Source organism: Heteronotia binoei, chromosome 1 (assembly GCF_032191835.1).
Source record: "Heteronotia binoei isolate CCM8104 ecotype False Entrance Well chromosome 1, APGP_CSIRO_Hbin_v1, whole genome shotgun sequence".
NCBI classification, from domain to species: Eukaryota; Metazoa; Chordata; class Lepidosauria; order Squamata; family Gekkonidae; genus Heteronotia; species Heteronotia binoei.
Genome location: NC_083223.1, coordinates 31,789,923 through 31,816,893, shown reverse-complemented (window position 1 = coordinate 31,816,893; position 26,971 = coordinate 31,789,923). Strand labels below are relative to the sequence as shown.

Here is a 26,971-nt window from a genome sequence, read left to right as displayed (position 1 = left end):
AGACTTCACATTTCTGGGATCCAAGATCACTGCAGATGGTGACTGTAGCCATGAAATTAAAAGACATTTGCTCCTTGGGAGGACAGCTATGGTGAACCTGGGCAATATAATAAAAAGTAGAGACATCATCCTGCCAACAAAGTCTGTATAGTCAAAGCGATGGTGTGACGGAAAGCTAGGGGTTAAGCAGAAACTGAAGACGCACAGGGCCTGCGTCAGGTGACCTGAGGGTGGGGGCAAAGTGCTCAGAGCTCTCAGGGAGGGAAAGTGGTTGAGTGACAGAAACTGCTGAGGCAGTCAGTTGGTGTCTGACAGAGTTGGTGCCTGTCAGAAGTCTGTCAGAGTTGGAGCCTGACAGAGACTGAGTGGGTCAGTTCGTGCCTGACCAAGGCTGAGAGGGCAGCTGATTCTGTGAAGGAGCTTGAGACAGTGGCGGGAAAGTCTTCCAGAGACTACAAGCTCGACAAACCAGCTAAGAGGGCTGTGTGTGTGAGGAACAAGTGTGAGTTATTCAAGACCTGGACGGTCACAGACACCTATATACTTCTCAGAAGAACTAGAAAGGTGGTTGAGGGAGTAGATGTGGGTCTAAGAAGTCTGAAGGGCTGGTAGTGGTGTCTCCAGTCGACTAGTGAGACTTGGGCACATCATACCCAAGAGGCCAGCCTTTGCTAGAGGTGGAGAGAGCAAGATATAGGGAAACTGTGAACTGAAACTGAGAGACTTAAAGCAAGAAAAAGTTTGTGTAAAGCCTGAAACAACTGAACAACGTGTTAGCCTGTGTAAATATCTCCCATATCCCCAAGTTAAAGACTTTGTGTTATAATAAATCTGTGGTTTGAGTTAAAGTTCTCGAGAGCCTATATTTTTGGGAAAAAACAAACAAAGCTGCTGTGGTCCCCTGTGAAGTGAATTATATTTTCATCAGATAATAAAGTAAAATACCCCGAAGAGACTAAGAAAAAGAGATCCAGTGAGACCGTGAGGCGGGCACTGCTATAGATGGCATCCCCAGTAGTAATGTATGGCTGTGAGAGCTGGACCATAAGAAAGGCCGAGTGCAGAAGAATAGATGCTTTTGAGATGTGGTGCTGGAGAAGACTCTTGAGAGTCCCTTGGACTGCAAGAAGATCCCATCAGTCAGTCCTAAGGGAAATCAACCTTGATTGTTCCCCAGAAGGTCAGATGCTGAAGCTGAAGCTCAAATACCAAATGAGAAGGGAGCACTCCCTGGAGAAGTTCCTGATGCTAGGAAAGACAGAAGTCAAAAGAAGAAGGGGATGGCAAAAGATGAGATGGCTGGACAGTGTTACTGATGTGACAAACATGAATTTGAGCAGACTTCGGAGGATGGTGGAGGACAGGAGGGCCTGGCGTGGTTTTGTCCGTGGGGTCGCAAGGAGTCGGACTCGACTGTGTGACTGAACAACAACAAAATCAGAACTGGTTATTTATACCTTATCTAAGGCCATTATGCAGCACGCCAAAACTACAGCGCAAAAAAACGGTGTAAAGCAATACAAATTCCCACCAACATCCTCAAGACACAGACTTATTCCCTTCTGCGCGGCTGAAATGGATATGTATGATTGTTACAATGGACAGAGCAAAGCCAAGGTAAAGCGGGCACTGTGCAACCCCCCCTCCCCCATCTTACGGCATCCAGCCTTCAGAAATAGAAAAATGGCAAGGCCTCTTGACAATTATACCCTATGGGCCACTGAAGTCAATGGCAAAATAGGACATAATGAATGATGGCTGAGGGAGGGAGTTTGAGGTAAAGGCTCAAAATTTGCAGGACAGTTGCAGGAGCCTTTCCCCCGCAGAACCCCCAAGTTTCAAAAGGATTGGACCAGGGGGTCTAATTCTAGGGGCACACAAAGAAGGTCCCCATTTTCCTGTCATTCCCCATTTTCCTGTCAATATCCCCATGGTGTCAAAAAGTGTCAATATCCCCATGGTGCGAAGGAAGAGGAGGTTTGAGGGAGAGGCACCAAATTTGCAGTGTAGCTACAGGAGCCTCTCCCCAAGGAGCCCCCAAGTTCCAAAAAGATTGGACCAGGGGTTCTCATTCTATGGAATCAGAGAATCTGTCAGTCAGTCAGTCAGTCAGTCAGTTTATTGCAGCTCTAGGCCAATCAACAACAACAACAACAACTCATCAATAACAGTACAACACAACACCAAGCTAAAATATAACATAACAATATAAAACTATGTACAACCATCAAAGTAGTAATAAAATTATCTGACGTATTATTGCCCGAATTCAGTCAAATCAGCTGTTTTTTGGGGGGGGTTGTATTTTGTTTGGCCAAACCAAATGCACACCTCTGATTTCTACCCACTCTTCCTACCTTTTCAATGTTTGGGTGCATATGTAGCACTGCCTAGGAATAGTGCAACACGGCCTCCCCCTTTTTAAACCATCCAGAGCCAGTTTGGTGTAGTGGTTAAGTGTGCAGACCCTTGTCTGAGAGAACCAGGTTTGATTCCCCACTCCTCCACATACACCTGCTGATGTGACCTTGGGTCAGTTACAAGTTCTCTCAAGGCTGTTCTGCTCAAGAGCAGTTCTGAGATAGCTCTCTCAGCCCCACTTACCTCACGGGGTGTCTGTTGTAGGGAGGGGAAAGGAAAGGAGATTGTAAGCTGCTCTGAGACTCCTTTGGCTAGTGAGGGACAGGGTATAAATCCAATCTTTTCTTCTTGTAAAGGGCTGCTTAAGAATAATGAAAAACTTCTTATTTGGGGGCTGCTTTTGTTATTGAAAAAGAAACAGTCTCATTCCCCCCTCTTTTTTTGCCATCAAGTTGCAGCTGACTAATGTTGACCACATTGGGTTTTCAAGGCAAGAGATGTTCAGAGGTGGTTTTTCTTCCTCTGCATAGCAACCCTGGACTTCCTTGGTGGTCTCCCATTCAAATACTAGCCGGGACTAACCCTGCTTAGCTTCCAAGATCTGACATGATTGAGTTCAGGATCTCATTTCTTTTACCCCATGTTTAAAAGTTTTTTACATTCCAGGTCACAATCACTGCATTACAGAATCTGTTTGCTTTTCTATGGATATAGTTTGCTGGAGGCACAAGGCAAGTGTTATGATTATGCTAGTTGCTGAAAGCCTGAATGTCTCCTGGCCATCAACAATGAAATGACAAATTGGCCGCCTTCTACCATTTAAGGTGCAGAGCACTTCGTGAGCGCAAATTGAGACTTCAGTGAGGAAGCTTCCCTTTTGAGAAGAATTAGTATCATTTTCAAAGCGGCACAACACCACTCGTGACCCTCCCCCCAGTAATGAATTTCTTCCTATTTTAGGCTCCATTCTACCAAAGGGCACAATAGTAGAGATGTCCCCCGCCCCTGCCCTTCATGGGTTAATGAATTTGTTCCTCCCTATATATCAGCGCTAGGCAAAACACTGATGGTAATTCCTGATGGTGTCTACTTTTCACCTTGTCAACCCCTTCTCTTCATCTGAACTGTGGTGTGCCGGGGGTGGGGATGAATTCATTTGACACATTGCACTGGTTCAGATAACTCATCCTACCCATTCTCCCCACCCCAACAAACCCCCTAACGTATGAAGAAATATGTTTGAAAGATTGTTAAAAGGAATACCCACAGAGACTTAGAGCACTCTATCAGTCTGCAATATTTGCCTTGCACTGTTTAGTGTAATAAAAGTACTAGGACACAAATGAGAGGATGCTCACAAAAAAGGGTGTGAAGGTGGTGTTTCTTTCCATTCAAACCCAAGGCTGACCTTCACCCTTCAGACACATTTTAAAAAGATCTCCCCAACACAACTGTGCCAGGAAAGATATTTTTTCCTGCTTTTTTTGTGGAGCTTTTAGAGGAAAATGCAGGCTGTTCACAATTTGAGCATGAACTGAGGATGATGTTGTGTATAAACAAAACAAAAAGCTGCACAACTACCCCCGCAGAAACAGAGGAAATTCTCTGTGTGGAATCAGCCATTGATGGAATTCTGAATTTCTAGTTTTGTGGTTAAACGCGTCTGCCTGAACCCTTATTTTTAAGCCATTTATCTAAACATTACTAGTTATTGTAGACATAGTGCCATCAATGCACATGTTGTTTTAGAATGCACAAGGATGGGTCTTTGCCCCAAGAACGTTACAACCTAAAATTCAATAAAAAGGAACAACAGAAGGAAGATGGAAGGGAATACATTCATTCCAGTAATATGTGCTTAGTTCCAGCAGGGGCTGTGCCAAAGACTTCACAGAAAAGGTGGGTATCAGTGTTCCCTCTAAGCTGAGTTAGTGTGAGCTAGTTCACAGTTTTTTAGTCTCTGGCTCACACATTTTTCTCCTAGCTCAGGAAAAATGGTCCCAGAGCAAACTAATTTATGCAGTATCTCACAACTTTAATGCCAGCAGCTCATAACTTTAATGCCAGGAGCTCACAAAGTAAAATTTCTACTCATATGACTCCACAGCTTAGAGGGAACATTGGTGGGTATTGAGAATCTATAGGAAGTGAGGGGTGGGGGTGTGGCATCACAGAATAATTCTGGGAGGCAGTTCCAGTCATCAGGACAGCAAGAGAGTAAGGAAGGAATCAATAAGCTTTGCACTGATTATGACCATCAATGGGCACAATTATTATAGTGAGTCTTTGAACTGTAACTTTTGAGGACACAGCATCAGCATCCTAATCACATGACATTTTAAGTAAATAATAACAAAACAAATATTATACAGTGAGATAACATCCCTCTTACCACACCAGCCTGCATCAAAATTTCTGTTCAAGTCTGTACCAAGGCAGCTGCTGTTGCCATTTCGAGAAAGGCTTTTTCTCCACATCCGCTTCTGTAGATGCACCCACACACAAAAAAAGGTGTGACATAAAGGCTTTATGGTAGACAGACAAACAGAATTCTAGATGGACAGACAGACATTAAAAACTACCCAAGTATCAGAATTGCACATCCGAAAAGGTCATCTAGTCTAGGCCTTTGAAGAAGAACCATCCCCAGAAACTACACAGATTCCAAATCCCTGCATGCTATAGGAGTGTAGCAAATTGTTCTGGAGAGGTACATGAGCGTACTTCAGTTAATCAAAACAGAAAAGATGTTAGTGAAACTAGGAAGCTTAAGAGAATAGTGAAACCAGGACTGCCATCTGATTGCTCCAGCCTTTTCCTTGAAGCTAGCACTAGTACCAGTACCAAAAGCCTTGCAGTGCAAGACTTTGACACATGTGTAACTACCTAGGATCACAGTGTTGCTAAGATATATTTCATGTCAGAATTTCAAATGCTCCTGGATGTACCAAAACTAAAATTGAGAAATTGTGACCTCCCCCAAGACTTCTTAGTATGTGTGAAACTGAATTTGGGGACTGAATCTTAATGCTGGCTCCCAGTCCTCCAAGATAGTGTGTGCCCATGAACAGAACTAGAATATCTGAGGGTAATATGAACAGCCACACAGGTCAGTGAACTGCCATGAGAAGTGGGAAAGGAGTGAAATTGTCTTTCCTTTTTTTTGTCACTGAAACTGTGATAGTGGAAGAGAGAAAATGAAATGATTTGTCCCTTCTTGCGTCTCCTCACTGCAATGCACTGACCTGCATGGCTATTACTCTGCATAAGTCCTGTAACTTTTCCTGGAGTCATAAGTAAGCTTACTAGGTCTCCCTTTGTGGCGGGAAATGTCCTTCATCTGCCAACTGACCCCACTTCTGCTCAGAGGATAAATGGACTGGGAAGGTGTCATTGTGCCATCACTTTCACCACAAACCCAGAAGTGACATCACTGTGTCAGTGAGACACTCTAGAATGCACTCAATGCTCTATGGTACAATCATAGAGTTTTGGGGGATCCTAAATAATTACACTAATGTGGTAACTATAATTCTGTGTTTGCTTCTGGAAGTGATGTGCCAACGCTCATCCTCTCCCCCCAGCTGCTGGTCAGTGGTTGGCAACCCTAAAGAAAGGACTGTTATGGGGAGGGAAAATCTGCAATTCTTACATGAGCAGATTGCTGGATCCAGCTGTTTTGTTAATGAATGGAGAACTCCCTCTTGACAGAAATCTGTCTCACTGATATAATTAGAAATGATAAAAAATGGTTTGGGCCCTTCTTCCATCTCCTCACTGCAATGGCATGTGAGCCTGCTTCTCTATGAACATAGTATTACCATTTTCGCACACAGCTTACCTCGCAGTCACAATCCTGTTCTCTCCACAGCGTCTGGTCGGATTTCCCACCATCTGCGCCGAAGTTATAGGAAGTCCGCAGCTTTTGCATACCTAGTTTACGTTTGCTACGCAAAAGCTGTGGCACTTCCTGTAACTCTGGCGCAGATGGTGGGAAATCTGACAGACGCTGCGGAGGGAACAGGATTGTGACTGCGAGGTAAGCTGCGTGTGAAAACGGTAAATATTTTGAGACTGACTTTGTTCTCTTTGGGTTCATCCTCTTTAAATGTGATTTAAAAACACTGTTATAGCCATGAGGTAAAGAAACAGAATGCCACTCTGATGTGGTATCTGCACTTCTTTCTGAGATAGGCATCCTGCTTGTGAAAACAACACAGAGAGAACTTTGCACACTGTATTCAAGATTTTCATCTGACCCCCATCAGTCCACTTCTTACAGAGCTTCTCTGTAGCATATAACGGCACTGAATTCAGAAGGTTGCCACATTCTGCTGAAAGATCAGAGCCCTGAAGGCACTAAGACCCACCTCCAGGCAACTAAGTAGTAACAACTTGTTAGATAAGCAGAAGAAGCTAGCTGATAAAAGGAAAAAGGAGTTCACTGAGGAGAAGAAACACTCCGGCATTTATCAGTGTTCACCACACCATGAGGTTGCAGAGAGAATTTTAGACTTTTCTTGTAGGAACTATATGTGCACCGGCCTCCCAGGTAAGTTCCTTGAGGTTTTCTAGGGAATGTGAGTCACTCACATTCCCTAGAAAATAAGGGACATATTTCCAGTCAAATAAGGACATATTTTCCCCACCTGTATTCCATACTGAGGGGGACAAGAGGAGGATCCAGTTCTTTTGTGGCTTTCATGCTGTCCCACTATTAGAGCTGCATTTTTGCTAGCTGTCCTTCTGGAATATCTCAGAAAACTTGGGCTGATGTGCCAGTCAAAGAACTGGCAAGTCGGGCTTCTTTCTTCTGCACTAAATTCTAAGCAAAAACTTGGGACTGGTTCCAGATTTTGGTGGGGCCTAGGCAAAGAGGGGCCTCTCTCTGCATCAGGATATATGTAGAGAGCTTGCACTTACAGAAGTCCATGTGTATTCATAGCCATCCACATTTAGGACTGGCATGACATAGAAGTCAAAGTGCTGCAGAAGTCGTGCCATAACCCGATCTCTCTGTCTGTAATGAGTCACCTACATAAAATGCAGAAATGAAATTTAAGGGAAAGTGTTTAATGAGGTTTTCTCTTTTTCAAAGCTAGCTCCTTGACTGATGCTTCTGTTCCAGAGTTTGCATGGCCCCCTTCTTCTCCTCCCATCCAAGATATCAGATTAGGAGGGACATGCCCCCTTTCCTCAGCTGGTTGCTTGTCTTTTGGTTTTTTTGGCACTCTTGAGTGTGACAAAGAAGATGGAACACCGGGCTATGGCTAGTATAGATAAGTGATCCCCAGTATGCTGCTCATGAACACCATGACACCTGCTGATGTGTATCCTGGCACCCATTAGGGTGTGGCCTAATATGCAAATGAGTTTCTACTGGGCTTTTCCACACAAAAAGCCCTGTGTAAAGCAGTGGTAACATCAGGGTGTGGCCTAATATGCAAATGAGTTCTGGATGGTCTGTTTCTACACAAAAAACCCAGCCAGGAGCCATCATCTTTTTGTCCGCAGGATCTCCTGTTCTCAAACAGCTACCTCCATCTTAAGAGGACACCTGGCTCAGAGCCTCCCAGACTCTCTAGTAGCCATTTTGTAGTGATACCAGCTACCTAGATATTTTACACTAAATTCATTATAAACTTCAATTATCAAAGAATGTCAAGAAGTCAGCCTGAATCCCATAAAAATATTTTTTAAAAATATTAAATGGCAGACTCTTGCAACGCAAAGGCACTTCAAGCTGTTTGGCCGTTAAATGGAGTTGCCGCTGGAGAAGAAAAACCTGTGACACAAAGGATTACTTTCCTCAGCCTAGATCTCTTAGAAGTACCATAACTAACAATTTGGGAGTTACCCTTGGTTGCTCATAATCAGCAACATCTCTTGATATAGCATTGGGGTAAGTGAGTGAAAGAACTTGTTTGATATTAGCTGTCTTTTGAGCATGTAAAGGGCAAGGAAAGGAATTTAGGGCATCAGGTGGATTTGATCATTATAATTAGGGATGGGCACAAACTGAAAAGTGAACTCTGGTTCATTTCAAACCAGTTTATTTGGTCATACCATGCCCAAACTGGAAAACAAACTACTTTTTCCTTTGGTGATTTGTTTGGTTCATTTTTGCAGTTTGTGTTTCCAGACAGCTTGGCATAGATTCAATCAATTCCTAGGCAATGCTGGGGTTGGACTTCTGGAAACCCTAGAAACACCCATAGCAGTTGTCCATAGCTTGATGGGCAGTTCTGGGAGCCAATCATGGAGCTCCTGTTCTGCTCTATGGGAGCAGACACCCTGACTCAGCTGCTTTCACTTTGCAGCATGAAGAGAGAAGAGTTACGTGTCACAAGAGCTGAAGCTGAGCTTTCCTGCTTTGGGGGACTATAACTCAGACATTCCAAATCCAATCTTTGTCAAACTTGAAGGGTGTATGGATGAGACCCTGCTGAAGACTCCTGGTGAATTTTGCATCTCTAACTCATGAGAGGGCTGTCCTCCACCTCCCAAACCACATTAACCATGAACCAGTTTGGGAAATCAAACAAACCAATGAACCAATATGAACCACTGGTTTGGCCATCACATAAACCATGAACCAACACAAACCAACATTTTCTCAGTTCGTGCCCATGCCTAGTTACAATATATGAGCTACAATGTATGAGGGTAGATAGTTTAAACTTGGAAAGAGTGTGAACGGCAAAGGAGTAGTAAAAAAATGCTGGGAAGAAGGACTTCCTTAGTAGTCTTATACTGTTCAGGAGTAGGGTCAGTGCTCCCTGAGGGAAGGCAGTTGCCAGGGCCCAGGGCTTCAATGGGGCTCACCACCACTGTCTGCCTTGCCTTTTGCTAGGCCACTCACTTGTAAGTGCTTAGCTAGCAACACTCCTGAACACACTGATGGTGCTGTGTATGTGGCTTAGGGTTGCCAGCTCCAGGTTGGGAAATACCTGGAGATTTTGGGGGTGGAGCTTGAGGAGAGTGAGATTTGGGGAGGGGAGGAACTTCATTAAGATATAATGCCATACCATTCACCTTCCAAAGCAGCTGTTTTCTCCAGGGGAACTGATCTTTGTGGCTTGGGGATCAGTTGTAATCCCAGGAGATCTCCAGCCACCACCTGGAGGTTGGCAGTGGCAACCCTATAACTCTGTATAAAAACATACATCTACTTACATGTCCAATGAACCAGAGACAAAAAGCAGGAGAAATCCATTCCCTTGCATGGATACCACAGTCTATCCATATGGTATTTTTGTGTGTTGTGTCTTCTTTATTGGAGACCTAATGTCAAAAGAGTGATAATTTGTTTTTAGAAAATATCCTGGGTTCTCTAAATGGCAAAAGGATACTCACACAATTCTGCTGAACAGTGTTTCCAAATAAATTCCTGCAAGATGCTATTTGGAATAATATATTAGTAATTCTGAACTCTCAATGGCCAGCAAACTATTGGCAAAAGTGACACTTATAGTAGGCCTTCCTGCCAAGCAGGTGACCCAGGTAATAGGTGTGTCATAGTTGGGTAACCGGCTTCCACACTGGGTATCCTTTTCGCATCCAGGCCTGTACAAAATAGAAGGGAAGGGAAAGGGAACAACGCTACTGATACTTCAAACTAGATCAGGAATACAGATCAAGGTGGGGGTTAAAGCCTGAGTCATTTTCCCAATCTGAATTGGGAAATTTGCCTGCCATTAATTTTTTTCTTATAAAACAGTGGGTGTTCTGTTCATAGAATTCCCAGGGTCACAATATAGTTAGGCCCTTAGGAAAACCATTCTAACTCTCAGAATAATTTTTTTATTGGACCAAATTGTCTAAATGGAGCAGTGATACTCAAACACTGGACTCCTTCCCTACAGAAACCATTGCCTGGTGCCAAGTGGGTAGCCATGATGTCTGCAGTAGAAGAACATGATTTGAGGCCAGTAGCATCTTAAAAAAAATCTTAGAAAAGATTCCTGAATGTAAGGATATGTTGCTGGTGACCAAGATTTAATAAATTCATGCCATATTATTCCCTACTACTAAGTATGGATGTAAAAGTTGGACAATGAAGAAAGTTGGTTCATTTGCAATGTGGTGTTGAAGGAGAGTTTTACAGATATTGTGGACCACCAAAAAGACAAATAAGTGAGTTCTAGATCAAATCAAGCCAGAACTCTCCCTGGAAGCTAAAATGACTAAACTGAGGCTACTGTACTTTGATCACATAATGAAGAGACAGGACTCACTGGAAAAAGACAACAGTGCCAGGAAAAGTTGAAGGCACCAGGAAATGAGAAAGACCCAGCATGGGATGGATTGACTCAACCATTGAAGCCATGGCCTTCAGTTTGCAAGACCTGAGCAAGGTGTGAGGTTTTGCCGGTTACTGACCCAAAGTATCCAAGCGCATATGAATATGGTAAAGGTTTAATGGAGATCAGATACAAAGTAATGACCCTCTGCTGGAAGGCCATTGCTGAGAATAGTTTGAATACAAACAATGGTGATTATTATAGGAAACAAAAAATGTGTGCAAAGGTTAGGCTCCCCCAGCGTCCATTACAGTTCCAGGCAGGGATTTTTTTGTAGAAAAGGCCCAGCAGGAACTCATTTGCATATTAGACCACACACCCCGGACACCAAGCCATCCAGAACTGCGTCCCTGTGCATTCCTGGTCAAAAAAAGCTCTGCCTCTAACGTAATTATTTATAGTCTTCAGAAATGTTTCACTAAGGGCAAATCCTGAGTTAAAAATGTGAATCACTTTAAAAGTAGAGAACATATGGTGGAATCAATTTTTTTTGTGGGGGGGAATATCATGTTCAGTAAGATATTTCCCTATTTGGTATCAGAAGACCTTACATTGTTCTTGAGCGCTTTCCGACAGGCTGGTAGAATTGTAGAGGAAGGTTTTACTCAGTAGGAAGTAATCCCACAATCAGGTTCTTCAAGCATGCATTGAAGGAAGAGCCATGTCCTTCCAGTGCATGGCAATCTCCAATCTGGCTATACCCAGCAAGAGGGCAACTCTATCTATTGCAGTTTTATTTGCTGGGGGCTTTCAAGTGTCAAAGCTGCCTTCATATCTGATGAAGAAACGTTGACTTGCGAAAGCTTATACTCTGTAAATCTTGTTGGTCTTTAAAATGCTACTGGACTTGAATTGTACTTAGTGCCAAATATATTAGCTTTTATGCAGCAGGTGAAAATCCTTTTCCTTTCTCAGGCCTTTCTTTTTAAGGTGAGGCAAGCAGGCCTTTGAGATATTTTATCCCGCTTCTCAAGAGCAGTTAAAAAAAAAGTTAATCTCTTTCCCCAGTTATTGCGATTGACTCATCTACCATGAAACTGAAAAGTTCTCCTAGCCCAGAGCTTCTTCTAACTCTGCAAACAGCTCTCCTGTGACCATGGGAGATTGTGCAGAAAACTACGTAAAGTGCTGGATTACGAACAAAGGGATCTTGACAAATTGTACCTTCAGGATATAAAGTGGCCGTTTTTCATAGGAAGTCCCAATGTGTATTTTTTGAAGGAGATCACCATGTTTTGAAACTATGTGTTCCATCCAGCGGTATATCTAAAAAATAATAAAGTGCTTCTATCAGTATTTACAAATCAGTTTTATTGATGTTGAATTCCAGTCCAGAACTGCATTGACACAAATAATTTTGAAAGTAGTAAATATTTGGGCAGTTTGATCATGCTGTTGCATGCCAGCAGATGGAATAATAATGGTAATAGTACAGAAGCAGTGTTGCATAGCAGCACTTGGGGTGGCAGCAGAAGAGGGGAGAGGAGTAAATCACACTCTATGGGTGGAAGTCCTTGCCCACAGAAATACTGCTCTGGATCGCAGCCAATGGGCATTAGCAAGCCCTGCTGCAATGAAGAAGAAGATATTGGATTTATATCCCGCCCTCCACTCCGAAGAGTCTCAGAGTGGCTCACAATCTCCTTTACCTTCCTCCCCCACAACAGACACCCTGTGAGGTGGGTGGGGCTGGAGAGGGCTCTCACAGCAGCTGCCCTTTCAAGGACAACCTCTGCCAGAGCTATGGCTGACCCAAGGCCATTCCAGCAGGTGCAAGTGGAGGAGTGGGGAATCAAACCCGGTGCTCCCAGATAAGAGTCCGCACACTTAACCATTACACCAAACTGGCTCTCTAATGGGGTTGCCAGCTCCAGGTTGGGAAATGTCTGGAGATTTTGGGAGTGCAGCCCGAGGAGAGTGGGATTTGCAGAGGGGAGGGAATTCACTGGTATAATACCATAGCATCCTCCTTGCAAAATGGCCATTAACTCCAGGTGAACTGATCTCTGTTGCCTGAAGATCAGCTGCAGTGATGGGAGATCTTCAGCCACCACCTGGCAGTTGGCAGTTCTATGCTGCAGGAGGCAATCAGTATACCGACACTGATTGTCACTGAGGATCAAACAGTCCATTGCTCTGACCTGCAGAGAGAATCCAGCCATTTTAATATGCTGCATGAGCTGTTAGCAGCACTTGGAAATGCAATGGTGGAGGAACACACAATCATCTGCTCCTGCCACATCACCACCCTGCTCACAACTGGGCCCTCACAGCATTTTTAAATGGCCAAATTCCTCTCTAAAATGGTATTAATGTCTTGCTTGGCCCTGAGGCTGCTGAACCACCAAGTTGCAAAGTCATCAATATGGTTAGTGGGCTTGCTCTCTTTTAACAGTGGCCCTGTATGAACTTCCCCTGTAAATCAAATCTATACCTGTGCATGGTGACCATTTTTGTTCAGTTATTGAGGCCTAGCTAGAAGTCATCCCTAGAGTTTAAATTTAGGATTATCTGCTGGAATTCACTGTCAGCATTTGGAAAAGGCTGGGAATAAATCAGTAATTAAAAACGTCTTACTTCTTTCAGGGAATGATATTGTTCATAGTAGGACACAGAAGTACGAGGTATAACGGTATCATTGACAGTTTGCATCTGAATAAGCTCACTGACATCTTCTAGCAAAACTCTGAATAAGAAACAAAGAGCAAAAAGTTTAAGAGGTTTGAAAGATTTTTTTTGTTTTAGTTCCATCCCATAGGTAGCAAGGATTAAAGAATTATACCTGTATTGAATGGTATAGAAGTTTAGTTGGGCTTTCACATCCCTTACATCAGATACATTTACATAGAAGTGGACTTCTTCATTCTTCATTATGTTCTTGGGTGAGGCAGGTTGCCAAAGAACAATCTATCATATTTTTTTAAAAGGGAGTGGGGGAGGGGGGAGGAAATAAAATTTGGCTAATAAGCATGTCACAGTGCAAATAGTAACAAGCAGATTCATATGATAGAAGCTTTTTGTCTACAGTTTTATTCCAGGCTGTGTTCAAACGAACCATTCTGAAACAGTCAACTAACAGAATAAAATGGGCCTAGAGCCCACATAATCAGATACATGTGGTAGGTTATCAGTAGGCAGACATGAGGTTATGGGGGAAAATAGCAGGGTCAAAGGGACAGGAAATGTGGGCCTGGTGAAATATGCAAAACTGAAGTGTAACTCTGTACATGAATTGTACAGAGACCATATGTGATAGAAGCAATTCCTGGAGTCAAATGAGGATGCTGTGAATTAGGTGAGGTGAGCAGTACTCCTATTCTTCTGGGTGAATCTGTTAGGCGAGCCCTACTCCTATTCTCCAGAGTTCTCTGAGGAGAAGGAACACATTTTCAAGTCTATAGTCCAGACATGCCCTTATTTCAAAGCTTCAGAAACATTCTATTTTTCAACCATTCACACAATGTTTTCCCCTTGGGAACTGCTCATGCATTCATTCCCAGTGTGGAATGTACTCCACATCTCCTGAACAATTACTAGACATTTATGTCATTACCTTAAAAGTGCTGGTCAAATTCTGGAGGACCTCAGCTTCTCTATCTGTTTGTGGAAGAGCAGACAAAACCTGGTCCCTGCAAAAGGCAAGAAAAGTGAACCCTTGATAGTATGAAAACATTGAACTACTGAGGGCAAGCAGGGCTGGCTCGCCCACTAGGCAAAATAGATGCCTGCCTAGGGTGCCAGCCATCAGGGGCGCCAAATTGGATGCACCCCATGTGACTCATGGAGGCTGAAGTGGGGGTGGCACAGGGGCAGTGCGGGGGATGTTGAACTGCTGCAGCAGCAGCTCCCAGCAGACACACCGCCTTTTCTGTGTGAGCTTGGCAGCGAGCAGGTGGTGTCAGACGATGGGATCTCAAATCAACCAGGCTTTAAATTGTTGCAAAGTTAAGACTTATTTGATAATCCATAAGTATCTGAACGAAGGAAGATTGAGACTGATACATTGTAGCATTAGGAGGCTGGCTATATTGGGATACATCAAAGGGAACTATACAGAGCCACAATTCTAAACATTGTCGAGGTGAGGTGCAAAGATTCACATGGTCTCTTCCTTTTATCTCATTGTTGCTGCTAGTCTTCTGGGGATAGCCAAGCAGCTGTCCCTGGAGGTGCCTTATCTTCAAAGAAGGGAATTTCTGCCTTTGTTAGTATCAAGGGAAAGAAAGGTTCACACTGAGCATTGGTAACATCTGCATTTTCTACTTTGATATGCAAGGTCTTTTCTCATGGTTAGTAACAGAGTTTAAAGATGGCTACAGTTCAGCTAAGCATTTTATACAGCAAAGTTACATCAGCTGACATACTGCCCCCCCTAAGCTCGTGCTCGGGTTTTGTCTTGGTGCAGTAGGTAAAATTGTTTCAATAAGAGAGGAGCTCTTAGGTCTGATGACTTGACCCACTCAACGCAGCTAGGGGGAAAGTATTTCCAACGCACCCAAAAATATAAGACCCCCCTCTTCAGTTTGGCGTCCAGCACCTCCCGCACCTCATGATGACTTTGACCCCTCACTTGAATAGGTTTGGGCTCTGGAGGGCAGGGGTGCCCTGACGTAACTCCAGGATCTTTCCGAAGAAGACTGCAATGGAAAACAGGGTGAATTTTACTAAATAGTTTCGGCAACTCCAGTTCTACTGTCACCTTGTTTATTACTTGTTTTATTTTGAATGGACCCAGGCATTTGTATGCCAATTTCCTACAAGTTTGGGGTAGAGGCAAATTTTTTGTAGGGAGGAACACCGTTTCTCCTACTTTGAACTCCCATTCGGGTGAATGCTATTTGTCAAAGTGGGTCTTATAGTCTCTTTTGGCTGACTCTAGGTTTTCCTGTATGATAGCCCAGCCTTTTCTGATTTCCCCCCACCACTGCTGGCAGGAAGTAGGAGGCGAGGTCTCTTGGCTGCTGGGGAGCAGGGGAAAAGGCTTTCCTTCATAGCCGTTGACAATTTGGAATGGAGAGGCTTTAGTTGAGCTATGCAAACTGTTGTTGTATCCATACTCAGCAAAGGGAAGTAGCTCAACCCAGTTCATTTGTTGGTAATTCATGTAACACCTGAAGTATTGCTCGAGAAGAGCGTTCATACGTTCCGTCTTTCCATCCATCTGCAGGTGGTAGGCGGAATTTAGCCCCTGCTCCATGCCCACCAACTTGCAAAACTCCCGCCAGAAGTTGGCAACGAACTGCGGCCCGCGGTCGCTAATGACCTTGTCTGGAAATGAATGAAGTTTAACAACGTGTTAGAAAAATAAATAGGCCAGCTTTTTTGCTGTGGGGAGCTGCTTGCAGGGAATAAAATGGGCTTGCTTCAAGAAAGTGTCTACCACTACCAAAATCATCATTTTGCCCTGAGAAGCCAGCAGCTCCACTATAAAGTCCATTGACACTACCAACCATGGCTGGTTGGCTGTGGGAGTAGGCTGGAGGAAGCCCGGTGTCTTGCCCCCCCCCCCCCCCCCGTTTCTTGGCCATGATGCAAATGGGGCAGGAGGCTACAAACTCTGAAATGTCTTTTTTCATATGCGGCAACCAAAACTGTCTATTGACTGGATGCAGTGTTTTTACATAACCAAAGTGGCCGGCCAATTTGTTGCAATGACAATACTGTAGGACTTCTAGGCAGAGGGTTTTCAGAATGTACAGTTTTCCCTCATAATACCAAAATCCCTCCTCCCCTTTCACCACTTCATCCAGTCTGGCCGTCCCTTCCCTCTCTGCTTCCTCGATCAGTTTACTGCCCCCCCCCCACGGCTCTGAGGGTTTCATTTTCTTTCCTGATCGAGTGGTCACCGCTCCAGCCACTGCGGAGGGAGGAATGATGGAGTCTATTACTTCCTCCCTTTGGCTCTCGTGTTGGGGCAGCCTTGATAGAGCATCAGCTAAAAAGTTCTTAGACCCTGGGATGTGCTTGAGGGTAAAATCAAATTTGACAAAGAACCCGGCCCACCGGATCTGTTTGACCGTTAGTTTCCGGCGCCCGGTGAGAGCCTCTAGATTTTTGTGGTCTGTCCAGATCTCAAACGGAACTCTCGCCCCCTCCAGCCAAGACTGCCAGGTCTTCAATGCAAAAGTCACTGCGAACGCCTCTTTATCCCAGACTGACCAGTTATGCTGTTCTTGTGAAATTTTTTTAGAAATATAGGTGCAGGGTCTTAGCCTCCCCTCTGCGTCTCTCTGCATTAATATTGCTCCCACAGCCACATCGAGGCATTGCACAGGACCACGAAGGGTCTTAGCTCGTCCGGGTGGGCGAGGACTGGTTCACTTGTGAACAGGCGCTTTAGTTATCAAAAGCCCGTTGGCATTCTGGTGACCAACTTAATCGCGCGCCAGGCTTTTTGGCATCTGTTCCCTTCCCCTTAGTCTTAAGCAGGTCCATTAGGGGCAGGATCACTTGGACAAACCCCTGGATGAATCCCCTGTAGAAATTTGCGAACCTGAGGAAGGATTGGAGCTGTCCACGTGTCCTTGGGGGTTCCCACTCCAACACCACCTGTATCTTAGCCGGGTCCATGGCTAATCCCTTCCCCGAGACTCGGAACCCCAAATAGTCAAGCTCTGTCTGGTGAAATTCACATTTAGACAATTTCGCATATAGTTTGTGTTCATATAGGGTGGATAACACTTTCCTCACCAACTGGACATGGGAGGCTAGATCTTTCGAATAGATAATGATGTAATCCAGGTACACCACCACCCCCTTATATAAATATTCCCTCAGTACTTCATTGTTAAAATTCATGAATACTCCTGGGGCTCCCTGGAGACCAAAAGGCATCACCAAGTATTCAAACTGTCCCATGGGCGTGTTGAACGCCGTCTTCCACTCATCTCCCTCCTTGATCCTTACTCGGAAGGAAGCATCTCTTAGGTCCAGTTTGGTGAAAATGGACCCTTCTGATACTGTGCTCAGCAAGTCTCTGATCAGGGGGATGGGGTAGGCATTTGACATCGAAATCCCATTAATCCCGCGAAAGTCCATGCAAAGTCTAAGGCTCCCATCCTTCTTCTTCCGGAAGAGGACGGGCGCGGCGTGGGGTGCAATAGCGGGTCAGATGAAACCCCGTTTTAAATTTTTATCAATGAACTTTCGCAACTCTGCTTTTTCTGTCCACCCCATGGGATACAGTTTGGTTTTGGGGAGCACCTGGCCCGGGATTAGTTCGATGGCGCAGTCGGTAGTGCGGTGAGGTGGCAGTTCGTTGGCCTCCTCCTCACTAAACACCTTGCGCAAATCCCGGTATTCCTTTGGAATCGATTTGATCTCCTCTACTGATGCACACATTTTTTTAATTTTGGGGAGGAGGATTGGGCCCCCATTGTTCTAGCCAGTGGTGGTGGGTGCACCGTTTATCGGTGAAGTCTATGGTTTGTGCTCCCCACTTTATATCCAGCTGGTGTCTGGCTAACCAGCCCACCCCCAACACCATGTCAAAGGAGGAGGACGGAGCAATGACAAAAACCTCCACCTCCCAATTTTCCTCTATCCCCACTGGTAGGCCCTGAGTCTCTTCCACTCATGGCTCTCCCCTCATTACAGACCCGTCCATCTGCTCAAACTGGATCGGGTGGGGTAGCGGGGTCCGAGACAGTCCGAGGGCATCTACCAACCTAGGGGTGATAATCTCCCGAGTGCACCCAGAGTCGATTAGGGCTCGGGCATGCATGAACCATTTGAGTTTGGGGTTCAGTAAAGTCAAAGGGACAAAGAATAGGGCCCCCATTATTCTCACCCGTAGTGGTGCCGTTAAATCCACGACCTGCCTTCCGGCACCCAACAGTGCAGGTCGCTCTCATTTCCCGCCGGCTCGGACCCCCACGATTCCTCACTCAAGTTGTCAACAATTATAGTATCCTCGTCAAGCACCATCGATGTGGCGGTGCTACCCCGACTGGGTTCTTTGGACTTGGTTGGGGTCTTCTTCGGTTGCACCACTGTTAGGGAAACTGCTCTCAAAATAAAGTTGGGGAATTAGAGTGAGAGACAGCTAGCCCCACAACGGAATCTTTGTTATCAATTGTATACCAGGCTCAACCGTTCAGAGAGTCAATGCTCAATAAGAGACTCTAATTTAGTAAAAATCAATTGTAATTTATTTAGAATAATATTTCTTTCATACAAGGTAAAAATACAAAACACTCACACATTCACACAGGTCTAGGAAATATAGATAGATCAATAGGGGAACATATATGGATAAACAGACAGGGTAATATTTACCATCGTAGTTCTTCCAGGAAGGTTCCAATGGCGACATGAGAGGACAGGGGAAATGGACCCAAAACTGTGGCCAGAATTGGGGATGGATCTAGACAGCGGGTAATAGGGGTTGCTGAATAGAAAGCACACATGAGTGGAGTTGGGTCAGAGGTTAAATAGGCTTCCTCAGACCCTTGGGACTGGGAGGTCCAAGGGAGGAGAGATGGGAGGTTCAAGAGGGCTGGACATTCCTTACTGACACCTAATTGGATGCCTGCTTTGGCCAATGAACTTCACCTTAGTCCAGTGGACCTGGAAATTTCCAGGCTGCAATATTGCCTGGGTTGGCCCCAGGGTACTTAGGCTGGAGTGAGAATGGGAATGGCTGGGTACTTAAGTTTAAATGGGATTAACTAGGAGGGTGACAATAGGAAATAAAATACATGGCCTAGGTACCACCCGGTGTAGACAAAAGACTTGATGAAGACAGGAGATGTCCTTCCTCTTTTCTCATCTTCTGCTGGGCAAGAGTAATTGTTCTGGTATTGCTGAGCAATTAGGATCAACAGTTGAGCTATTAATCCATTCATGAGTTAATGGGTTGCTTGCAGGCTAGGGTGTGCTTGGACAAGCTTGATTGCCTTATGCAAAAGCTTAAGCAGATGCTTGAGATGGAATCAGGAAAGCAAGATGGATTCTGCTTGTTGTTAGCCTTAGATTCATGAAGGCAGGCTGGAAACATGGTGGCCTTGCTTCTTCCACGGCAGTGGCCAAGACTGGGCACACAAGGAGCAGCTGGAGCATGTCTTCAGAGACGTAGAATGCAAAGCTGAGGCTTATGGTATCCACATAAGCCAGAAACTGCAAGCAAAGTCCACTTCTTAGAGCAGAGGTGTGAGAGTCAAATCTCCAGGCACCCTGGCAACCATGCTGGTGATCATGATGTTCACATGTATGAAAAGTAGGGGGCTTTTCCTCACAGTTCCCCCCCTCAAGACCTATGTCACCATCTGGTGGCGAGGTCTTGCAATAACACAATGTCCATATCTGTAGTTGACAGGCGGCGAGTCCACGTAGCTTCAATTGTCTACCGGGGTGTACCGTCTATCTAAAAAGGTTGGAGCCACTATCTAAACTACTCAAAAATCAATTTGGAAAAATATTCCAATAGGCCAAAGGTTCCTTCCTTTGAATACTATGATGCAGGGATAACAGGCATTGGCAACGTTGTAGGGCATACAGTATTAAAACACAGGGTTACAATCATTGAAATAAAAGTTGAGTTCATAAAATCATTACTGCTATTTAAACCAGGTAAATAACAAGAATTGATCTATAAATCACACACAATCATGACAATAATTGATTAGAAAAACACACAGGTACATTAGAATTCATGGTTACAAGTGAATCCATATCTTAATCTTGAGTCTTCTTTTCTTCTTCTCCCCCCCCTTGATAAGCTTCTTATACTGGGGTTTGAAGAGGATCTTCTTCCATGTACCTATTGGGTATGTGAAAGTCCTAGTGGAGGGTGAACTAAAGAGTCTTCCCACCCCCCCTAGCACCCAGCGAAATCTGTCTTTATTGTTGCTAAAAGGGAGTCTTCCTGTAACCCAGCATGTAATTGGCAATGGTGCTTTTCTGCCTGTATCACTGATGGTCCATAGAGCAACAGTGGGCTTTGAGGAAAGAACCAAAAAGGAACCAAAAACATTTACACATGACCACATGGATATGATTCTGTACCATTGTAGGGAGCAGTGAAAGCAGATCAAAAATGCATACATTCAACCATGAAGAAAGGAGTTTTAAAAAGCTATTAGTGAAGTGTCCTCCTGTCCAAAGTATGGTGACCAGTGAGCTTTTACGTCACAAGCTTACATATGTCATGTTAGGGGCCTGCATTGGGCAGGTTTGCCTATTACACTAAGCATTCAGGACTTTAGGAGGCTTTTCCCTTGTCAAGGAAGGGAAGTAACATACACAATTCAGAAAACACAACCCCAAATATACTTTGTTGCAACATAAAACTTAAAACAAAACATTGTGCACAAGCTTGGCGCTCCAGGAAACTGACCATAGTTTGGGGCGTCCCCCATATGATGAAAATAGTTCCACAAAGAAGAGACAAAAGAAAACCTTTGCTATAGCTTTGGAATATAATAAATTGTCAAAACAATATAAAAACTTCAAAAACAAAAACTGAGGCCTCAATAGAACAATGCTAGCTAGCTTTATATGAGAGGGATCATACCCAAAATGACAGGTGAGCTAGAGCAGAGAAATTAAAAACCTGGACATTAGTGAGCTGATCAGGTCCCACTAAATCCAGTTTTTCTCTGGGCTAGTTCAGCTAAAACGATCTTGGTAAGGGGGTCTCACATGTGAGCATAGATTTCAACAAAAACTTAACAAACAAGAATTCTGAAAAGCAACATAATGGTTACACATACATAAAACAATTCTTAACAGGACTATCAACAATTAGAACTACTGAGCATGCATTAGACTTGATTTGCAGGTCCAGATTCCCTGCACATCTATATTGAAAGAAAAGATGAGCAAACTTAACAAAACAGTTACAACATCCTAGAAATCAAATTATGGTTAATTCACCTTGACAAACACATTAAACAATTCATAGAAAGAGAAAAGATGGGGCATTTGTAGTACCAAGAGAAAATGCTGAGTTGTTGCAAGGACAAGTCAAAAGAAAAAAAAAAAACTTGAGACATGAAAGCATATCCCTTTAAGAAACCTTTTATGGAGTAGAAGGCAAAACTAGGATGATGGCACAATGCTCCAGGTTTAAGGCTTGTGCCAGAGAATGATTTTCCTCTGTGCATACACAGAGTGCAAAGAATGTGTTGCTGGAAGGCAACATGCTGTCAGAAATACCAAGTAGACCAAAATTTGAGCATAATACAACAAGACTTAATTTGGAAAACCTTGATAGGCCCAGCCAACTGGTTATAGATGCAAAAATAACACCAAAGGACATTTAGTAGCAAGAAGAAAATCATGATCAGAAATGGACCCTGAGGAATCTACATTAAGAATCTAACAGGTTATTGCTCATTTCCTTGAGAACATGGAAAATAGAAAAGGGTTTTCGCTCAGAGAAAGTCTAGCTCTAACAAGATATATATTATAGGTGGAGGCAGAACCATCCATTGGTCATTATATTGCTTAAGACCAAACACAGATATTGAGCCCACAAGGTGGGGCCTTTTAAGAACATGCGGATACCTTTTTCCACAGGCAGACTGGATTAAACTAGAGTTAAAACTCAAGATTCACCAAATGGCTAAAAGGGAAGATTGATCATAGATGGAACATAGCTATAAATGACATTCAGAGAGCAAATGACCAGATTTCTAATGGAGACCAAGAACTTTCAGGAATTCTGCCAAAACAAGAGTATTAGTTCTTGAGGCTTAAGAGAGAAAAAGCACAGGGAGAGGGTAATTTTACCCCAAGGAAGTGTACAGATGTCCTATACTTCTTGTAGGAACCAAAATTTGTGAGATAAAATTTTCTTAGCTCTAATGCCCAGCAAAGGGCCCATAGATTGCAAAGCACTTTCCTTTTACTACAAAGCACTGGGAATGCCCAATAGACTTTGAGGAGCAATTTCCTAAAAGTGTTTCCCTTAAAATTAAGGCTACAAAATCTAAGTATAGGAGAGATTGGTACCAGTCACTAGAAAAAATATTTTAAGACCTAAAAGGTACAGCAAAAATAACAGAAAGAAAGCTTCTAATCTAGGAGAACTCCTAGTATTAGGGCAGTTTACAGGCAGAGGATTTTCTCTAGCAGAGAACGATTGGCTGTAAGCAGAGCTTTGGGATGCCAGCTCCAGGCTGGAGATTTCTAGAAATTTGGGTCAAATTTGGAGATCACAAGGCATGCAGTCCATGTCCTTGGACACTCATTTCCTCCAGAGGCTTAGCCTCAATGTACTGGGGGAAAGGCTATGATTTTGGGAGAGACCTCCAGGTCCCACCTGGAGACTGGTGACCTTACAAAAACACAGTAGTATGCACATCTTCCATCCAGGTATTTCTCTGGCTGGGAAGAGGCTGTCTTTGTGAGAGACTGCAATATAAAAAAAGTTTGGTTTTGTAATGAAAAACTTTTGAAATTATATCTTTTTAGACCCAAAATCAGGAGATGAGAATTCAAAACAGCACAAAAAAAATACCTCAACTGTATTTCCACCCCCCCTAGATGAAGAAGGCGGGGAGGGTTTTAACAGACAAACCAAAAATTCCTTCCCTCTTGCATGAAGTTTAGCTTAACAAAAGGCTAAAACAGACACAATGGATCTGGCCAGTACTCTCTTATCTGACCCTGATAAGTTTTTACAAAGAAAGGTGGAGGAGGAAAATAATGAGCTTTCTGCCTGGGTGGGGCTCAAAATTGTAACTCTTTTCCAGTTTCTTTAACTCAAGCTGAATTTGGCTGAGTTTATTTCAAGAGGGTCTGCATGAGATTTGCCAATCAGTACTACATTAGTTGTTGCTGGAGGTTCTCCTTTCTGTACTTTCAAATTTAAATGACAGACTTGCCCATTTGAGGTTAGCTGTCTTGTGTTGCTGTGACCTTTGAGAAGGAGAGGCAACACCTCTTATATTACAAACACTGAATTTGATCTCTTCTGAGGCTCTGCAAGAAAACTTTCCTAGCCAGCCATCCACTGGAAGATACTGGGACAAAAAGTTCTTTACAAGAATGGTGGCAAACAAAAACTGTGGTTCCTCTTGCCACTGGCTAGTTATAGGTCTATAAGAAAATGAGGCTTTCTCTCAAAGACACTGAGTTGCTTGTACCTTAAGAAGACCTGAGATAAACAAAAATTTAATTTCTCAGGGCAATGCATTTAAAACTCTATTCCTTTGCCTTAGTTACTTATCAAATCTTTACTGCTATAGATTTCCATTGAGCAAGAGGGAGAACAATTAGCATTTCTTCCTGATAGCAAGAGTGCTGAGCATTTGCAATACTTTAGCCAGCTCTATTCGGGCCAATCTGCAGGCACTCTGTACAAGCTCAGAGGCTATACCATTTAAAATTCATAGAACTGAGGCAATAAATATTTTCTGACTTTATAAGCAAGAGAGAGGAAGATGAACTTGGGAGTTTCACAGATTTTCATTCAGCCAATTTGAAAGCTAAAACAGTCAGTTTCTTACATTTTGCTCTGATTGTTTTGAATTAACAAAAACTAGTGCAGTCTCTCTTTCTCAGGTACTTGATGCTGGCATCTTTAAAGGGTTAAACTAAATATATATACTACATCAAGCTCCCATTACCCTGCAGAGAAACTAACTGCAGGCTGGAACCCTTGCTGGGATTCCAGGAGATCTCCAGGCCTCACCTGGAGAAATGGCCTGGTCTAATTGTAGTCCAAGTCATTGCTTGTATGTTTTCTTATTTAGTCAAGGGAAAGGGTGCCCTTGTTACCTTTAAACCTAAATAAGGCCAGATCTCTCTGTTTTAAGAGACATTCAAGTCTAGGAGTTAGATTTTCCTTTGGGTGGGGGGAGGTTCAGAGACAAAGGAACCTTGCCTGCCCATGTGGGATTACCATTCTCTGAGTTCCACAGAATTCTGGCTTTCAAATTCCCCAAATGGGATGAGCTAAAGACAGAAAATTTCTGGCGTAAAGGGCTGAGGCTTGCTCATGTAGGAGGGTCTGGAGCAAGTCCTTGCTAAAATGAATACCTTGTGCCATGATTGTGGAACTCTGCATAGGCTCAGAGACCACATCTCCTTCATGATTCTGGGGTGAGAGAACTGAAATAGGGACTGTTTTCTCATTTTCATGGGGGAAAGAAGTCTGGGGCTGCACAGCTGGGTTTGCCCTGCCATGTTTCCTTTTATCCTGCACTTCCAGAATTTCCAATCTCCTCTCTGTGGCCCTGCAAGACTCCAGGACATGTTGCAGGAGACTGGCAGTTTCCTTTTCTTTCCTACTAGCTTCTAACTTTTGCTGAAGTTCCTGATTTTTCTCAGCAAGCTTTTGGATTTCTAAATCCTTTTCATGAGTAGGATTTGTAAGTTTCCCTACCCTTTCCTTATTAGGGAAATCTTCCACAGCAGTAGCTTTGGGGAAGCTATCTCCATTTTCTGCACACTCTGTGGCTCTGGGAGCCATGTGCCCTGGTGGCTTCATGGCTTCTGAAAGTGCAGCGAGTAGCACATGTGTGGGCTTCTTATCAAATTGCTTCATGTCTGCTCCAGTGGCTCTAAGCTGGGACCAAGCTGCCATTCTGACCTTGTCTCGAGGGGTCCGCTGGGCCGCGGGAGGACAGGGTTGCTCAGGGGCTGACTGTCTCTGCCTAGGAGCATAAGCCTGCTTGTGAAGGGGAACCTTTGGGACAAGCTGGGGATGGCAAGAAGAGCTGGAACCAAGGCCATTGTTTTGGAACTTCCAGTTCTGGCTTTCTTTTCCATGCCCATCTTGCTCTTGATTATATTGTGCCTGAGTGAGCTGTGTTTCTAAAACAGCCACTCTTTGTTCAGAGACTTGGGCATGCTTTAAAACATTCTCCAGTCTCCATTTGACCTCATGGAGAGAGTGGGTTAAATTTGCTATCTCCTTCTCATGAGCACTTAATCTAGCTGTGTAGTCTTCATGAACTATTTCCCTTTTTGCATAGTCAGCTTTCATTCTACTCTCTCTTACCATAAATTTGCCAACGTTGTAGAGATTAGCCTCTAGATCTTTCCAGGTGGTTTTTGCCATGATTGTTATGCCATAGCACTTCACGGTGGGTATATTGAGACCTCTGATCACATCAGATATGAAATTTTGATTCTCATAGTCTGGTTCCCCATTGTCTTTGGGTAATACTACTTTAGCTGCTTCTGCTAGGAATTTCTTCCTTATTAGATAGTTCACTGGATGCTCATCATGACCTTGTAAGGTCTGATGGTAGAGATCTTTTATATCCTCTCCATCCCACGTGTAAGATAGTACCTCAGCCATCCATTCTAAGATGGTGGCACTAGAAGGGTTCAGGCAATACATTACATTTCTTACTTTGTCTAGTTCAGGGCCTGAGGCGCATAATCTCAGCACATGGTTTAATTCAGTTAAGGAGGCTTCTTTGTAGTGAATTCTAGCGCTGGCCATCCACAACACTGAGGTGTCTATGTTATAGGGGCCAAGGAAGCTGGCAGCCATTTTAATGTCCTCTGCTTCCCAAGATCTGGTTTCCTTCACCACCTTTACAGATTCAGCTCCATTCTGTTTTCTGGCTGTGGTCTTTTTAGTGACCACAGGACGGACTGGGGCTGGCTGTTCTGCTCTGAACTTCCCAACTGCCTCGTCCTCACTCTCTTCGTCTGAGGAGAAGTCACAGAGAGCGGAGGCCGACACAGTTGCTATCAGTGTCTTTTTAATTTCTAATTTCTTTTTAAGAGCAGCTATTTTTCTTTGGCACAAATCATGGTTAGCTGCTTCGTGTTCCTTCCGGGTTTTCTCGGAAATGTATTCCATGGCACTTTGCAATTTATTATTCTGGGCTTTTGCTTGTTCTAATTCTTTTTCCAAGGTGGCTACTTGCATTTGGGACTTTTTTAGGGCAGGTAGCGTGTCTTGCTGTGCTAAAGCTAGAGCATGCTTCTCCACTCTAAGATCGTCCACCTTTGCCTTTAAATTTTGGATCTCCCATCTCAGACTATTATTCTCCTTCATAATCCTCCTGACATGTATTTCATGTTCTGCACTCAATCTTGTCCTTTCTTTCTCATGAGTCTCTAGCATTTGCTTTACTTTTGCCTCGTGACTCATGAGGATCTGCTCTTTCTCTGCCACATGGCTTTGAAGGGGTTGCTCCAATTCTGCTGCATGAGCCTGGAGCACGAGTTTCTTCTCTGCCACATGGCTTTGAAACTCCTGCTCCAGCACTGATGCATGGTTTTTAAGAGTTTGTTCTAGTTCCTGCTCTTTCTTGGCAAATAAGGCCATAGCTTACAATTTAGTTCCTCTCAAAGTTCTAACTTTACTTGCAGGGCTGGTTTTCCTGCACTGTTAGGTG

General features: G+C 43.8%; 1 protein-coding gene across 1 annotated transcript in view; it reads right to left on the bottom strand.

Annotated features, from left to right (window-relative positions):
- CPB2 (carboxypeptidase B2) overlaps window positions 1–26,971 on the bottom strand; it is a 44,636-nt gene that overhangs the window by 7,369 nt on the left and 10,296 nt on the right. Inside the window, exons 2-8 of the mRNA XM_060233037.1 lie at window positions 14,218–14,293; window positions 13,447–13,571; window positions 13,242–13,350; window positions 11,829–11,930; window positions 9,538–9,645; window positions 7,285–7,395; window positions 4,754–4,844 (exon numbers count right to left, since the gene is read on the bottom strand). Coding sequence (XP_060089020.1) covers window positions 4,754–4,844; window positions 7,285–7,395; window positions 9,538–9,645; window positions 11,829–11,930; window positions 13,242–13,350; window positions 13,447–13,571; window positions 14,218–14,293 — 722 coding nt within the window. The remainder of the gene's footprint in view (window positions 1–4,753; window positions 4,845–7,284; window positions 7,396–9,537; window positions 9,646–11,828; window positions 11,931–13,241; window positions 13,351–13,446; window positions 13,572–14,217; window positions 14,294–26,971) is intronic.